Source organism: Typopeltis vanoorti, chromosome 11 (assembly GCF_054136105.1).
Source record: "Typopeltis vanoorti isolate ZY-2024b chromosome 11, IOZ_Tvanoo_1.0, whole genome shotgun sequence".
NCBI lineage: Eukaryota > Metazoa > Arthropoda > Arachnida > Uropygi > Thelyphonidae > Typopeltis > Typopeltis vanoorti.
The window spans coordinates 93,685,144-93,704,141 of NC_143559.1; the positions used below are offsets into that span (position 1 = coordinate 93,685,144).

General features: G+C 34.7%; 1 protein-coding gene across 1 annotated transcript in view; it reads left to right on the forward strand.

The window, feature by feature from the left end:
• The window catches only part of LOC150101856 (neuronal acetylcholine receptor subunit alpha-7-like), a 167,066-nt gene that overhangs the window by 96,416 nt on the left and 51,652 nt on the right, over positions 1-18,998 (forward strand). The window contains exons 3-4 of the mRNA XM_090399916.1: positions 10,801-10,845; positions 10,980-11,024. Of these exons, the coding sequence (XP_090256042.1) occupies positions 10,801-10,845; positions 10,980-11,024 (90 nt within the window). The remainder of the gene's footprint in view (positions 1-10,800; positions 10,846-10,979; positions 11,025-18,998) is intronic.

Consider the following 18,998-nt stretch of genomic DNA (forward strand, 5'->3'; position numbering starts at 1 on the left):
CTCAAAAAAGGCTGAAACCGGTCTGGGTAGTGACCTCCCACCGTAATGTAATAACAGCATACATTTCCTAGGAAATGTGTTTTTACATTATGGGAAATACCTAAGAATAGCGATCAGAACTTCACCACCTTTGCTACGAGTTGTCCGGTATTGTACTACGTACTAGGGTCACTCGCATTGGCTAACGCTAGTATCGCCGATACTTTATAGTTTTCTATATCGGCATGAAACTCTCTGATTCCAATCTTTGAGTTTCTTATTCGGTTTTAAAACAATGTGGGATTTGATACCCCTTAATTTAAATAATGTTCATATCGCCGAAATGAAGCTTATTAGCTCTTTATATTTAAGTAACATTCTGTGCAGATTATAAACTAAGCAGATTAGTGTCATGGCAGAATAAAATGGTAGAGCTGAAAGTAAAGATGCCAAATTTATTCACACCGCAGTCACAGTAGAAATTTTCCAAGCCCATTCAGTCTTCCAGTAAGTGGTAGTGGCCCCACACCGGGTGGCTAAATTTATTTCCCACATAAAGACAACCAAGAACAGCCATGCCTACGACTGGATGCGAACCTAAGCAGTTGGTTGGAGAACAGATACATTCTCCATTCGGCCAAACAAGTCGAAAATCCATACTTCAAATTAATGCAAATACACTATGCGAATTCGTACGATCCTCTTCAGTGACGCATCATCATCTATATCAAGTATTTGTGTGTGAGTATGGGAGAGGTATTTTTGCAATCAGCAAAATTACTTGTTGAAAGCAATATTTAAAATGTTAATAGAATAGTAAATATCTGAAATATTGCCATCTGCAATAGTAATTTTTATTTTATTTTATTATACTTCGTACTGATAGAGTAGTATTATTACATAACGTACAAAAGCACTTAAGAAGGCCGAAGCCTTTACATAAAAAGAAAGATTACAAGGGTATCACCCGATGCCAGTCGTTGGTATCCTATTTGCCATACGCTGACGGTAAGGCCAGGCCACCAGTGTACCCTGCAGGCCCTCAAAGAAATAACTGTAACATCACTCTTAGATAAACCAAGTAAAGACAAGTCTCTATAGATAGCGGCACTCCACATGCCGTTCATAGAGAGGGTGGCGCTGGTAAAAACGTGGAGCTTCCCCAAACTCATCTTCTATTTGCCTGGCAAGGTCAGCATTTCGCTCGTAGTACTGAACCTTGCTCTTATGGTAATAGGTAAGTGAGCGCCCAGTATCCACCTGAACATCAATCACCCAAACACCGCCATTTCTCCTCATTACTATATCTGGCTTTCTAATGCCAGAAGTTGTTCCATAGTGTGGTTCAACTGTGGTCTCCCAACCTTTGTTATTAAAACGGTTAGCCAATATGGAGACCACAGCATCATGTCTCTGCACATGGACGCCAGATGTCCCGAAACAGTACTGGGAAATATGAGACAAAGTCTGGCTGTAACGGCAGCCAGCCCTTCTGCTGCCCCATCGGGCTGTTCGGGCCCTAGTGGGCAGGGCATTTATTCTAGTCCTTATTAAATCAATAAATTCAAAACCTGGACGTAATCTAGTCCTGTCGCGTACCCACTGATGCTGTGTGTGTGGGGGGGGGGGGGGGGAGTACCAAGTGTGACTCTACTAAGCAGGCGCCGTCTACTGAACTGTAAAGCAAAGACGCCCATCTCTTATACTCATCTCTTGCTGTCTCAATCTGGGCCCCCTGATACTGGGTCCATCCCCCTTCACACGTCTAAAGTCCTCTTGGATACTAAGTAACATTAAGTAATTAAGATAATCCTCGCATAAGCCTAAGAGAAGCTTCGGAAATGTAAGGTGGTACATTACACCTGATCAATGATCAACGTTATATAAAAGAAAATATTTCATTTCTTTTAACTACCGAATTGTGAATAAAGCTTTCTATTTACTTTCAAAAATTCGTTTACAAGCTAGAACAGCAGCTTTGGGTTGAATAAGTGCAGCACAGTTTTCTGTGCACGCATCATTGTCTCTCTCTCTCTCTCTCTCTCTCTCTCTCTCTCTTTCTCTTTCTCTCCCTCTCTCTCTCTTATTCTCTCTTTCTGTTCACCAGATACCGAACCATTTGCACCCAATTCACTCCTATTGTCGAAATGTAAAAGATTTGTTTTCTGAATAATTTATTTACTGTGAATATTAAATGACGTAACACAGTTTGATACTTCACAGAAGTTTCCATGCTATTCAGAAAGGAATGAACTTCCCTTACTTTTAAGTACTACCTCAGAACAAACATGGTTTTAATAATATATTTATAAACATAAACATGCTCTTTAATATTTCAGCATCACTCCAGTGCAGAACGGAAATCTAATTTATAATGCATGCGCTCCGAATTACGTCATTTCATTGGCTTTATACTAACCAATCTCATGAGAAGACTTTCAAAATCTGGTGGAGGTATCAGACACAAAAAATGAAAGTCGTGATTTGAATTTAATCAACTTTCATAGAAAACTATACTACTAGAAATGGATTCTTTACATAGCTTTCAAAAATACAAAATCACACGATGGAAATTTTCACATAAAATAATCTCGATCTTCAATCATAACAACGGTCAAGTTGCAACTCAACATTCATAATTACAAATATAAAACCTGAACTAAAATTTACTTCATCGATCCACTGCGCATTTAATGAACTATTAGTGTGTGAGTAATATTTGAACATTTTTGGTATTTGCAAACTAAAATGAATTTACTGGTGATTTAATTTTCATCTTTCATGTAAAGTCTAATCTTAAATATTACGTAATATTATACATTGAGTTAGCTTTCAATTAGGAACACCCACCTAATAACGCGTTGGTCCATCTTTCTGCACAATCATGGCTCACACATGCATCGGAACAGTTTCCACAAGGAGTTGAACATCCTCTATATGTAACTCTACCCATGCCCGTTTAGCAACTCCGTGATTTCACGCTCATTCCGTGGAGGATGGGGGGGAATTAGCAGTTCTCACTCCCCATTCTGGCATATCCCCCCCCCCACGCACACACATGTTCAATTGGGTTACAGTCACAGGAGTTTGGAAGGCAAGGGCAATGTGGCGAATTCGTTTTCGTATTCCTCCAACCACTTAGTAGTTGTGCGAGCCCAATGACAAGGTGCATTTTCCTGTTGAAAGATAGCACTGTGGTCGGGGTAGACCTACTAGTCAGCTAACAGGTTCCTGTAGCGTTCACTATTCAGTGTTTGTGGGATGATGATAAGCAACGGAACTAGGGCCTGCCAGGAAAGAGCTCCGCAGACCACAACACCTCCACCGGCCGGTTAAACCCCAACTGTGCAACCAGGGTATAGGACTTCATGATGTTTACGCTAAATGCGAACACGGCTATCAACATTGGGCAGCAGAAAACGGGACTCATCACTTCAGACTACCTTCTTCCATCTGTCGAGGGTCCATTACCTACGTTCATTAGCTCATGCGAGTTGTTGTTTGAGATGCCTGGCCATAATCATGGTGCATGTGGAAATGGGTCGAACAGACTGGCTGTTGTACTGGTGGATGAGCTGTGTGACTGCTCACCCACTATGCGTGGCTGACCAATGTGAACCCTTCTGCTGTTCATGGTTAATCCAATCCTGGTATACTCTTAATACGGTAGTATAGTGGCAACGAACAAGTGCGGCTGTTTCCGAAATACAGGCACTTGCCCTCCAGGGCCCAACTATCTGCCTGCGGTCAAATTGGCTTACGTCTCCACATTTCCTGATTACTGGCAAACGTTTACTGCTTACGTACAGAGATAGATGTGCCCATTTCTAGTAGCCGCACGTGACGTTGATATCACGTGGTACTTCGTTATCATGCCGAATATGTAAATCTGAGGAGGGGGGGGGGTCCTAATGGAAAGCTAACTCAGTATATAATAGAACTAGCATTATAACCTATTTCAGGTGGCTTAAATTAAGTAAAGGGGATAATAAATCACTCATTATTTTTAAAGCCGGATACGAAACTCGGAGATCGAAATCTAAGAGTTTCATGCCGAAGAACTATCGCCGAGTCCAAACGTAAGTCAACACCTGGGTATTACAACACTAGGACAAGTCGGAGCAAAGGTGGAGCAAGTTCTATCACTGTCCTTAATATTTTTTCATAATATAAAACACAGCTCCTAGGAGATGTATTACTGTTTTACATTATGAGGAAGGCCATACCGGTTTCGACCTTTACGGAGGTCTCAACAGTGAGTAGGTAGACCTGGAATACCAAGGTTTAAGTGAACCGAACTTACATATACCCCTACTAACGAATTGCCAGACCGGTGTACCCATACATTATCATTACTACGATAAAGAGCCAAGAGGCTATTTTTTTTCCAGTAATACATCTCCTAGGATCTGTGTTTTACATTATGAGAAAATATTAAGGATAGCACCTTTGCTCCGAGTTGCCCTAGTGTTGTACTACCCAGGTGTTGACTTACGCTTGGACTCGCCGATAGTTCTTCGTCATGAACTTCTTAGATTTCGATGGATTTCGATCTCCGAGTTTCGTATCCGGCTTTAAAAATAATGAGGGATTTATTATCCCCTTAACTTAATTATAACCTATAATCAGACGGAGAACATAACAAAAAATTCTGTGTGTGTGTGTGTGTGTGTGTGTGTGTGTGTGTGTGTGTGTGTGTGTGTGTGTGTGTGTGTGTGTGTGTGTGTGTAGGTCTTTACTAGGGAAAAGAACACTAGAAGAATTATTACTAGAAACATGACAGAAAAAATGGGACATAATTGGATTAAGTGAAACAGAGACTTGGTGGAAATCGTATAGATATTAACCAAGTATTCATAAGTTTATGCACCAACCTGACACCACCACACTAAAGAAGAAATAGATGCATTTTATGAACCACTAGACTTAATAATAAATAACAACAACACATTCTTTACACAATTGATGGAGAGTTTGATGCAAACCACGAACAGCAAACAGCAGTTGAAAAATATGGACTGGGTCAGATCAAAGATCAAAAAGGATCTAAAATTTGCTGAAGCTGACTCTACATAATAAATGCCTTTAAAAAATCGCAAATGGACATAAATTAGTGAAAATTGAGAGGAGTTTAATGAAAATCAGAAAAAAAAAGTTCTTCCAAAAAATGATAGCAAAAAGGTTTTGATAATATTGATATGGATGAAGACTTGGATAAAAACTACCAAAGAATAACAGAGACATTACTAAATAATGGCAGAGAGATTGGTGGAATTGACAACAAGAAGACGAAAGAAAATTTTCTGAAGAAACCGTTACTTTCTCCAAAAGAAAAGAGAAATACAAAGAGATCTGAGCAAGATAAGTAGAATAGAATTTTCGGAGCTATGTACAACATTAAGAAAAAGGATGATACAAGAAATTAGAAACTTCAAAACAAGGGAAATCGCCATTACAATAGAAAACAATATCACTCTAAAAAAGGAGTTGACCATAGCAAAATGACAAAGGACAAATCATAGGCAGAATAGAATCCTTTTATGTCAAATTATATGCCCAAACCAGGTGAAGATCAGTTCACTTCCAAAACTTAAACCAATATGAAAGCAAAAATGTAATACATTTTTGTATTACATTTTTGCCCCAGCGAGACGGACGCCCACAATAAGTCCTTTATCGAACTCTGAAAGATCCCTTGTTTTCCCCATTGTGATCAACACTATTGACGATTACTAACCAGAAGCGTTCTTTTTTTAAAATAGTTGCATAGAACACATGGTGACGCTGCATAAGTCGCGTTTGCGTACATCTTCATCAAGGTTTCTAATCTTGTGGCCAGTATGTATAATATTCTAATACCATTTTACCACACGTAAAAATATGCGTCGTGGTGCTGTTTAAACTCACTTCACTCGCATACTATAGTAAAGGATATGGGAGAAGTGCTACAGCAGCAAGAAGCGCCACATTCAACACTTCTTTTGGAAATATCAGGGTTCGAATCTCATTTGGAACTCCAAGAAGAACCATCATTACGGCTTTTGAACTAAAGTAAGTTAATGGGTTGCACATCGAAGTGTAATTTTACTTTTTCTTCACAAATAAGACATGCGATAGAATGCACAATAGATAGAGATAATATGCTCACAATCTGGGTTGCTTCGGTCATAATTCCAACGAAACCAGGCTTGGGAATTTTTATTTTTCGTAGAATGGCAAATGGCTCTGTTGATTTTTCATGCTGTCCATTCTTTTTACATGAAGAATATAAAAAGGTGATTGCATTTTTCTCCAACGCATATGTACTGAATCCAACAAAAATGTTCTAATCCATTCATATTTTACCATATTAACATACGTGTATTGAAAAGATAAAATAAAATATATGGAATAAAACTTAAGATATGACTGATTGAATTTTTAGTAAAGATTTTTTTTTTTTTTTGTAAATGCAACACTCATCTTTAATAAGTATATTCCTTAACATTTCATTTAAATTTCTAATTTTAAACCATGCAAAATATCGATATCGCATCATTAATTATGAACAAAATTTTTGTTTAGTTTATAAGTATGCATAAAAGATCGCATTTTAGAGATGGAAGCCAATATCCCTTTTCATGATTTAGTTTCTCTCTCTCTCTCTGTATTAATATTACCAACGTCACCAAATGATTATCCCAACTACATTTAATCGTGCCCAGTAATCAATACATTGCAATAAAATTAAAACAACTAAATATCAGAATAACAGATGTTACAGCTGTTTTATAGTAGCTGATGTGAACAGCGTTCCTCCCGCCCTCTTCACTAATTCTTCATTTCTTAATTATTAATAATAACATGTTTACGAATAATAACGGTTCCGAACAAGTATTTTAATGTACATCTGAAACAATTTGCTTACCTTAATGATCACTTCGGTACTGCAAACATTTCTTGTTAAATCATAGAAATTGCGAAACTGTTATTACATTACTAAATGTACGCAGTTAAGACAGCTATAGAGACACAAAAGAAAACTTCTAGTTTTGAAACAACTGATAAAGAAAACGCAAAATCTTCAGACAGCAAATAAAATATATCACAGAAAAACATTTCTTATAAACCATCAGAATTTTTAGGTAGTAGTAAAAGTTGGGATACTTTTGTATTTCAAAAATTGTGGTTGTTATATGTTGTTGTTGTTGTGAATGTTGTGGTCTCGTCTTTTAACAAATTAAATGATGTTATCTTAAATATTCTTGATTATATAATTTTTTCATGCATGTATGCATGTAATAAATCATATTATTTGATGTGTAATTATTATTATACGTATTTTATTCCATATGTTCAGTTCGTATTTATTTACTAACGCCTTGGAAAACTACAGTCACTTTTCTCAGAATAGCCAAGCCCACAACCTGTCTATTCTTGAAACTTGTATTTATAGGTTTCGACCTTATTCACGGGAATGTTATAAACGTGAGAAAGAAAGGGGTGTATAAATATATAAACAGCAAAAGAATTTCAGTAAATTGAGCGAAGCTAATGAATCAGTTGTACTTTGGACAACGCACAGGATTCTGGGATTGTTATTTTAAAGAACGCTGTTTATAACAACAAAAATTGGAGAAAACCATCCAAAATTTGGATTACTTATAAATTCATAAAATTATAGAAATCCAAAAGTTATTTTCTTAACGCGTATTTTTAGCTAATTGGTTTACAAGAATAAACCACTGATCAATTACTAATCTCAATTATCTTATCTGTGGAAGGTTGCTGTGGGAATATCGATGCGTTAGCTAATAAATCTTGTTACATTGTTAAATGAATATTTTAAGAATTATTAAATGAAATTGTTCTTGTTATATGCCATCTAGTCGTTTCTGAGTTTTGGTGATCTTGGGAACATTGTCTCTTCATCTCAGTCGACTATCTCTTCTTTCAGCTTCATTTCTGTTGTCCGTTCAACTCTTTGGCTATGTATCTCTCTTTCTCCTACTCCCAACCTTCTCCAAAATAATTCCTTTTTTTCGTGATTCATCTGTTCGCATAATATGTCCGAGTTACACTAACTTCTGTTCGGCAATCAATGCCTTCTAGAAACGTTTTGACTTTATATTCTCTAAAATCTTCTTGTTAGTCAGTCTTGCAATGGATTCTTAATAATCTCTTCTACGTCCATTTTTCAAATGACTTGATTCGCTTCCTGTTTCTCATATTAATGATTCATTTCACATTCATACATCACCATTAGAAAAAAACATTTCTTTAACGATTCTAACTTTCGCTGCTTTACTAACATCTTCCTATCGTTTATCTCAATCTATCTTTCTTCCCATACCTTTTTGATCTTTTAATTTCATCTTTGCATTGACCATCAAAATGTTAGTAAATTAAAATGAGGAAAAAATGAATCTGGATACTAATAAATCGTATATTTTGTCTGCCATTATCATAAATTCATCTAAATGGTCAGAAACCATCACTTTCGTTTTACTGATCTTTGAATTAAGCTGATTTTTACCCTTAAGTAACAGAATCATGGATCTATATATCCCTTAATTTCTGCCTTAATTTCTATCATCTGTACATATTAAATTATTTGGGTTTCTGTTTCCAATCTAAATTCCGATGTTGTTTTTTTTTAATCTAAGTTAACCATTATCATAACATTCTCACTATAAATATTAAAAAAAAACATAGCGCCAATAGGAAGATACACTGTTTCTCCTGCCCAACAGCTTCTCCCACTCGACCACTGTTTCCCTCAATGTTGTTTTTACTAAAGTTTCTTGGTTATCATATTGTTCTCCGATTAAGAAAATTTGATGCCAGGTGTTCCAATTGCCCTCATCTCATTCGACATCTGTTTATGATCAACACTGTCAAGTGCTTCTTATAATCAATAAAACCGACGAATACTTCCTCTTGATATTCTCTCCTTCTTTCCATTATTCATCTCATGTTCATTATCTCTAGTTCCTCTACCTTTTCCTAAAATCTATTATTTTGATATTTATATATTCGCATGTGGGACAAACCTTTTATATATATATATTACTTTCAACATAACTTTACTTGCTTGTAAACTAAACTTGATGAGTCTGTAACTCTCGTATTCTTTGCAATTTGACATTTTTTGGAATAGCTCAGTATACTAACTATAGTTAATATATTCACAACTTGGTCCCTAGCTGCTCTCGACAATTCTGCTGATACTCCAACAGCTTCAGCAGATTCTTTCTGCAACTTCATTTAGCTTTCTAAGTAGATCTTTTGTTCTTTCTGTTCTGTTATTACTTTCTTCAGTTTCCTTGAACTTTTCGTTTAAATGTTTGTTTATTTTATCTTTCCTAGCTTGTCTTTAAAAGTCTAGTCTAAACCTTTCTTTTTTTCCCATGCCATTTGAATAGCATCTCCTGACAATCATATAAAATCATTTTTCTTGTTGATTGAGTCAATTTTTTTTCTTTGCTTCTTCTATTGATGTTTATTTTGTTTCTTCTCATATTTCTAATTTCCTTCCTATCGTATGCAAACTTTTAATTTCTTTTCAATTTTTTTTTGAACTTAAAAATATTTAATTAAATTTTATAAAATATATTTGTAAGTAAAATATTTATATTTAAAATTATAAATGGATATTTATTATTATTCAGAGAATTTCATTGTACCATCGAAAATTTAAAAGAGCATTTATATTTATTAAGCTGTTAGAGACGATATGCAATAACGAACAAGCATATGACAAAAAATTTTAGTATTGATGGCGGTAACAAAATTACATTATTATTATAAATAATATAGCAGGAATAATATGATAGCGTGCACATATATATATATGTATTATGTTATACAATGATATAGTGTAATAAACAAGATATAGTGAAATCTGTCTATAAGAGATCACACTTCAAATACGAACGCCTAGTTTATTTGTTCTTTAGAGTAACAGAAGTTTTTTAGAGTAATAATACCTTTAATATAAATATTAAAGGTATTATTACCTTCCCTGCTGAAAAGAATCTGCGATCTTTTCTATATGTAAAACTCGTTTCCTTGGCACTTGATATATGTGTGATTAAGAATTGCAAAAACGCCTTTATTTCTTTATTGCCGCTTGATCTATGTGGCGCCCAAATATTTCAGCTGTGTTTTTTTGATGGCCTCAAAATACGTTACTATTTATCGTTGGTTGGTCTTCTTGTCAAATTTACTATAAACATTAGCTTATTTTTTCAAAGAAATAATAATAATAATAACAAATTTTCCTTTTTAAGAAAATATTAGAGTTAATAATATGAAAAAACAAATACACCATTTTATCTTTTTAATAATTGGAATATTTTAAAATTTAGAAACAGAAGCGGAAGTATTCTAATTATTGGGTAATTAGAAGAGTCTCGGTGGTAATGTTTTGATTGTACAATGATATGTCTGAAATATAATTAGAAGAGGTGGTAATGTTTCGATTGTACAATGATATGTCTGAAATATATGTTTTATGTTTTATGTAGTTAATGATAAAATAAATTTTATCGGTACAGAATAATGATTCTCAAAAATGTTTACCGTTGTAAATTTGCAGATGTTTCCTACTCGGAATTACCTTACTGTTGATTGCTTTGATTTTGGTAGACAACAACAAACTCATTCATTTTTATTCCTTTTTTTTTTGTTTTTGTTACTTTTTTCTTTTAACTTTTTCAGGCGGATTTGTAACTGAAAATGTGCTTTGTCACAGGTTAGAACAAAAAAAATGAATGTCAGTTCTGTTTTGACATTTTTTTTCTTTTTTTCACATAAATGCCTTTTTGTTTTTCTCCTTAGGATGAAAAGAATCAAATTATTACTACAAACGTTTGGTTAAATCTGGTAAGTCCTCACTTGTAGTGGGACGCGAATATTTTCTCATCTTCGTCCTTCCTTTTTCAGGCCCAAACAATCCCCCTTTGTGTATGTACCCCTCAGTGATGTGCCTTTTTTTGCTTTTTGTTTCTCTCTTATAGGATGAAAAGAATCAGCTAATTGTAACAAATATCTGGTTAAAATTGGTAAGTGTTAAGCCTAATTAAAAAGCTAAATTTTTAGAGGATAAAAATAAAATTTATCCTCTAACCGAGACTCTTTTATTTTTAATTATTATTATTATTATTTTTAATTCTCTCTGGTTTCTCATGCATGTTTGCATGCTATCTTTCATTTCTTTCTCCGACGTCACCTTCCCCCTTTGACACCTGAATTTTCTATACGCATGCATTGAGAGCACTTGCATGTTTGCATTTTCTAAAATGTTCTAAACCTTGTCTTAAAAAACCTAAAACTAAAACTTTTGTCTAATTAGAAAGTTTTTGCGTGTTCACCTTTCTAAATAAACAAATAAAACCCTCATAGATGTTCTTTTTGCTGTTCTAATCCCATGTATCTTTGCATATATTCTCTTTAATATTTATTTTGCACAATATTTTCATGTTATTTCTTAATATGCAATTTATTTATTATTCTACTTAATTAAATTATATCATTCCTAATTCTCTTGCATTTTATACATTTTATAATGTCTTTTAAATATATAGTTGTTTTGTTGGTATTTGTGACTGTGTGTGTGTGTGTGTGTGTGTGTGTGTGTGTGTGTGTGTGTGTGTGTGTGAGTGAAATACTAAAGGTGAGTTAAAAATTCTTGCAGTTTACAAACAATGCTTAATCGAAACATACAAAGAAAAATAACTATTTTACTATTATTAACAGTGAGAATAGCGAATATTATTTTTATGTCCATTATGCCAATTCTGTTTGTGTTTGGGTTTGATATTATACTTCTTAAAACACACGAACTCTGGTCAAAAATCCTAGATTTGCCTTTAATTAGTGTTTTTTTTTTTTTGATTAAGGAATTCACGGAATGTGAACACTTTATTATTTCTGCAACACTTCGTTTTTTGACAGAATACCATTATCAACTGGCCAAGGTAAATTCGTACAGAACATCGACAGTGAAGAGAAACAGTTGTTCGAAAATACACTCAAAGAAGAATAACGGCTAGTCTTAGCGACATAATTGCCTTTAGTCTTCGAAAAAGTGTCTTACATCATTTAGCTCAAACCATATCATGTAAAAAAAAAAAAACACGCAAGGAAAATCTCAACCAGTTCCAAAAAATAAAATGTATTCTTAACTTGCGTTTGTCCATTTATTAATCATGACGTTCGATAAAAAAGAACCTATCTTCACAAGTGATATTCTTATCTCTTTTATAAGCAAGATTTCTAAATCGAATCCAAGTTGTATGTTTCAATCCCACAGAATCATAGATTTCTGAATGTCATGCGGTAATAGATGAATTTCATCACACGATGCGATGAAACCACATCCTGCGTACTGGAGGCTTGAAAGAGTTTTCTGGTTGGTCTCCAACTAGAAAACTTTCCAATAATTTTATTTCCATCATATATTTTATAGCTGTTTAATATTACTTTGGTATGGCTACTTTCAGTTCTAAAAATTATTTTATTGTCTTAATACAGCCTCCCTTATTCATTTTTGTTCAGGTACATGTTTCACAAATTCGTAGTTCATTTTGTATGTATACAGTTCCTATATCATCATCGATTGACCTATGGGTTACATTCTATGGGTTGAAGTTGAAGGATTCAGCCAACGAAACCAACCATGAGGGAAGTTAAGTATCTCAACGATGCGGACTTCCACAATAGATACTGCGTCTCGAATTTAACTTTTTGACTGGTCATGTCCTTTGTTCTGAATTGACAATAAAAAAAAAACAACTCACATCAGGTTATGTTTGAAATTTATGAATTTATTTTAATTCATTTCACTTTTAATTTTAGTACTCTAAATCACTAATAAATCGCTAAATCTATGGTCACTTGGACAGAATTCGTAGTGTAGTGCCATGCAGCTTATGACCGAGTATAATTGTGTCAAATCTGCATCAAGATTTATTCTGGATTAAAACTTTTAAAACGTCTAAAGTTCTGAGGCACAAACATTTGTCTACTTGATATAAGTTATAATGCTTATTCATTTTCCTCTATACATACGAAATGGAAAAGACTTAATTATTATTTATCCGAACACTGTTTGTTGTTATACGGACTTTAAAAGTCACAAAATTTAAGTAATGAAAATAGCGTTAATTGTTAATATGTATTTTGTTTATACAAAATTAAAATGGTCCAAACTATGAGAATAGCAAAAACGAGTCAAATATTCTACAACGAAAAGCTCTTATGGAACGTGGGTTTCGAATAAAAATCGTCTGGTTGTAGTCAGAATTTGCCTTAGTAAAATAAAACTTACGTTGTTATGGAAACATCATGACGTCTTATCTTTTTATTTTTATTTTTTGCTGTTTCCAATGAAATTTTATTATATAGAAAGACAACAATAATTACATGTTTATGGTGTTTATCTACACCATTCCTTAAATTACTTTAAATTGATTTTCATTTGAAATTTTTTCTTATAGAATGTATAAAAGATGCATGACTTTGATTACGTCCCGTATAATAAAACAATTTGCAAGGAATTCACAAAATAAAAATTAACATTAAGTTGAATTCATGCAGAAATTTGAGACAACAATCTCTTAATAAACAAACAGTGATGAGATGTAAATTTAATAATCTAATAGGAGGTCATAAAGAGATGTAAATTTATATCGAGGGTAAACAAACACGACATTTTTGTATTCTTTTGTATTCTGTAGTTATTTAGACATCATAAGATATGCATGGGCGAACTTAACAAATCTATAAGGTTTAAGAGGTTTTATGTAATTTATTAAATCCCACCGTGCATTGTTTCACTAGTTTTCCATGCCGCACTTCGTAGGACGTTATCGGCTGCCCACGAATTCTTCGGCAGGTAGCTGAATTTACTTACTCGAGAAAAGGGGTCTTTCGAAGGACCAAACAGAAACCCGCTGGGTTTTACAGTACGTTAGACGAAGGAATGCTGGGTGCGGTGTATTACACTCTACATATTCTTTGCTGGACGTAGCAGGGAATCCATTGCGAATCAATAATTCATTAGCAGTTGATGTTCCAACTGAATGCAGTGTGAAGAAACATTGAATATTTAGTATTTTTTTTTGATAATCTACGACTGCTGTCATCTTGTAATACTAAATTTCGTGGATGATATTGTAACCTGTAACCTTTGAATGACAGCAGATCTACAGCCGGCGCCCAGGGGACCAAGTGACTTTTGTGCATTTTCAACATTAGTTCGTCCATGTTTCCACTGGTAGCATATATAAATACAGTTTATAATTATACAGTTTATAGAGTATATACAGTTTGTTAGTATGCGACAAATATTTTCCTTCGTATACAGGGAACATAGTCAATAATCACGTGATGTGTGTGTGTGTGCGTGTAGAATTATCGATCCACAAAAATCGTACAATGCTTTCTTATTTGTAACGTGGATAAAAGCAGACGTATTTAGAAGGTCGTAGCCAATACCGTACTGCCACCAGCGGGGAAAAGGCTTATTAAAACAAATTCAGTATTTATATCTCATTTTTATCTTCTGCAATGTTTATAACAATACAGTTACACCAAATAAAAAAAAAAACACCTATAAAACATGCCAAATTATCTAGTATCCGATATTATTAATAAAATTCTTACAATATAGAAGGGAAAAAAAAGAGACACACTTGCAAAGAGCGCTGCATATCTACCAAAGATTACTCATTTTAGGAGACGATACACACTTGAACGCGGAATCTGCCACCAGACCGCGCGGGATCGTAGTTGATTGGTTGGCTCTTATTAAGTAGTGTTCGTTTGATGAAATGCTATGATCGAGTGTTTCTCTCACTCCCCAGTATGCTCCTGATTACGTGTAACCAGAATACATCTTTTTTTTTTTTTTCAATTTCTTATTAAGTTTTATTTTATTTTATTTTATTGAGACTTCATACATAAAACTTAATTTATTTATGAAGTCTTAATTACTTAATCTAAAAATGATATGATTTCTCTTTTTAATTATAACATAGCAAACTATTTGATTTTGATCATTAGTTTGGTTTTCACTAAATGAGTTTTCCGCTTGAAATTTCATTACTTGGTATTATGTAATGAAACAAAATTCTTTTATTTATACACAAAATTCATATACTTAAGTTTGTTATATAATTAAGAACTTAGATATTTAAAATTCTAGAAATAGTTTATATATTTGCAATGTTTGAACACTATACCATAATAAGAATATCATAATAAAATTACATATAATAAGTATAGTAAGCATTCTTGCTTCGCCCCTTTAAGCCAGTCCTTATTATAAGGATAAGGATAAGAAATTACATATTGAGTTGGCGGAGATCAAAATACATGGATTTAAAGTCCTTTTTAGGACTCCAGAGTAACAAATGGCAATGCCAATGAAGGTTTAACTGAGGCTCGGCTATTGCCGTTACCCAGCCATGACTAGAGCTTTTTAGCTCAACAACACTCCACCCACACAGATTTTCTTCATTCAGATGACGGGATAAAGAGTCAAGGACTCAGTCCATCGCCCAGTTCTTTTAAGAAATTACATATTACATACATATAATAAGTATATATATAAGTAGTATATATATATATATGTAGTTCTGAAGGTCATATTGAAATTCTTAACCGCCAATATGCATTACTGGACGAGTTATTAAAGTCAGAGGAGACGAGTCACAACCTCACAGTTCCAGAGAGTAGTAATAAGAAAAATAGAAATAATAAATTAAAGTTAATGAAACAGTATTCAGTCATTGTGGATGACATGGCTGTCCAGGACTCGGAAAAAGTTGGTCCTAAAAGACCTAGATCAATTAGTGGGGACACAGATGTTTCTAAAAGTTTGGATCAGATTGAGAAAAAATCTAAAAAGAAAGTGGAACAATAACTGTACCTTAAAGTAATCTCTCAATTAGAGTCTTCTTTCTTGTTTCTAATGTTAAGTTGTAATCCAATAACTATCTAAAAGTCAACCTTAAACTGCCTTGCTAAATTTAATATTCTCTTTTTCCTTTTTTTCTCTCTGTTCCTTCTTTCTTGAGGGGCATCAATACATGCTCCTCCAGACAACAGGATCAACCTTTTTTTGGCTAATAGCAAGGACAGTCAATGAAGTGGTATACAGAAACTGTTAGTTGCTAAATTTTTTTTTATACAGTTCTTTTTTCAGATAGTTCCTTCTAAAGTTTTTAGATCATTTTATCTAAAGGTATTACTACACCCTCGTGGATGTGGTTTTCTCACTACTACACGAAAAGTAGTTATAGGCAAAAAGTTAGGTCATAGTTTTAGGGATTATGGAATCCCTTTTCTAATAGTTTACCCACATTTCATAAGAGCTGTTTAGCTCTTGAACAGAAATGATGACTGGGTGAATACTTTCACCAAAGTGATCAACTAGTACTAGTCCGATATATATATATATATATATATATATATATATATGTAGTATATAGACAGGATCATTTCTGTAGTGTGATTAGCGAGTAGTGTATAGGTGATTAGCAAATTGTTCAGATAAGTGCAAATTGTAGTATCTGTTAGCTCAGTTATTATCGACGAAGCGTCTCATAGAGGCACTTGATAATAAACTACAGCAGCAGATACAGAATAAACCCCGGACTGGGGCAAGAATAAAACACTCGGTGGTAGGAATAGCTTAGGCATCCCCCCTCACCAGCTATGGCTTTGCCGCGTACGCGGACCCTTGGAATCGAAGTTGAAGCCGACCTCGATGTTTGGCTATTTGGCTAAAGCCCTCATCGAAAGCGTCTGCGCTGACTACAGTTTTGGGTTTACTCCCTTTGGTGGTGGCCGCTTCCTAGTAGTAGTAAGGAGTGAACAAACAAGAGACAAACTACTTGCAGGATTCGAATGTAATGGAAAAACAATAGTTCCATTTTTGGTAGGGAGCATTACCAAACTACTTAGATTCCCTTTAGAATATATTGAAACCGATGTAAAGATTATCCACGAAATATTCGGGAAATGGGGCGTTGTACACAAGGTGGAAGTCCTAAATGACGCAGAAAACCCCAAGTGGAAGTCGGGCGAAGTCCACATCTCCCTCGAGATGAAAACGCCCGTTCCCAATTTTATTATTATTGGATCCGCCAGAGTAATGATAAACTACCCTGGTGTAAAAAAAACAATGTTTTAGATGTGGTGCCTTCACTCACCTTGGGGCAGACTGTCCTAGAGTGAAATGTAAAAACTGCCTCAAAGCAGGCCACAACCAAGAAAAATGTGAGTCAGCTTGCCTGAAATGTGGGGTCATTGGCCACAAAGTGGGCACATGCCCATCCAGAACCCTTGCTAAGAGGATGGGTGGTGCAATCACGCCAGCAACTCCAAAAAGCAATGGAAATGACCCAGCACAGGAAGCTTCTCCTCCTTTCGAGGCTGCTCATGATATAACAGAAAACCATACCTCCACGTATAAGAAAAACCGTAAGGGGAAAAAAACTTCCACAAGCAGTAAAATCCAACAAGAAGAAACATTCGTTATTGAAACCCTCAATACTAATATAGATATAGATATTGATAAGGAAGAAGGAAAGATGCAGGTGAACACCAACACCTCCAAACGGCCATTAAGCCCACAGGAAGAAGAGTTGGTAACGCCCAAAACAGCAAAAGTATCTGGGACCGCCCACCCAGCAGTCCCTCACGCAAAAGCAGGGGAGACTCTAAGCCATCTCATTAGAAATATTCCCGGGGTCGCGGAAAAATTCAAAGAAGCGATGATAAAAATAGGAGAACCTGAACTCCTCCTCACAGGGAAACATGGATCTGACATCGTCAGCGCAAAATGGGGTGACATCTTCGTTGATGACATCAGCAAAATCACTCCTGAGCAAGTAGAGGTATCCCAGGATTTAGACGAGGAGGCAGCTTCGCCGTTCTTCATAGCTCCCTGCAAACTAGACATGGCCAAGAGAAGCGAGGTGGCCAAAAGAATAATAACTGCCCACAACAAAAGAAAGACACAGTAACCACCTTGTGGGGTTTCTGTACTCAGCTATCACAGGTGGGGAAGGACCTGAGAACCCGAGCGGTGAAGGCTTACAGCGAGGCGGTGCAGTTCCCTGTGAGCTGCATCACTCGTGCCAGATCCTTCCTCCACCTCTAGGTTTACCTTTCAATTTTTGCTTTTCTCTGTACTTCTTTTGTTTGTTTTTTGTTACATGCTTCCTTTTCAGGATTTTTCCTTTTGTAAAGTGAAAAATCAACGACCGTTTTAGAAACGCCCCTGGGGGGCAAACATCTAAAACAGGTCAACTGAGGCCTCTTTAACCTACTCTACCACTATGCACTCTATCTTTATTTCCTCTCCTACTATCTGCTGACTCTCAGCCTATCTTACTCTACAGGCCGATGATGAAGATTTGTTGAACTCACAAAATTTTATTAGTATATATATAATAAGTATATAAGTAGTATATACCATAATAAGAATATCATAATAAAATTACATATAATAAGTATAGTAAGCAGAAATTACATATTACATATAATAAGTATATAAGTAGTATAAATATAATAAGTATAAAAGTAGTATACGGATACAAAATAAGAATCGGAAGACCAAGAAAGAGATGGCATGAGACCGGAACAGGCCACTTGGCTTAAATTCCATGTTAGGAAGAAGTATAGTAAGCACAAGGCAATCAGATTGTAGTGCTGTATAACCTGCAGTAAGATGATTTTTATAAATGCTTGTTTACTAATTCCAATTGTCAACTGTATCATCAAAAACGGTTAATTTATAATATAATACAACCTAATAATCCTAGCATTTTATGCTCTTTCTTGGAATGTTTGTCTTTGTTATTTTTTTACTAACTGCCAAGAACGACGCCAAAATTTTATTCGTGACTGTCTTGGAAAAATAAGTATAAATGATAATCATAACTTCATTTATTATCTCTTAAAATCTCCTTTTAAAAAAAGGGAGGATGTGAATATCTTTGTTTTTGTAGTTTCTAAACTGATCT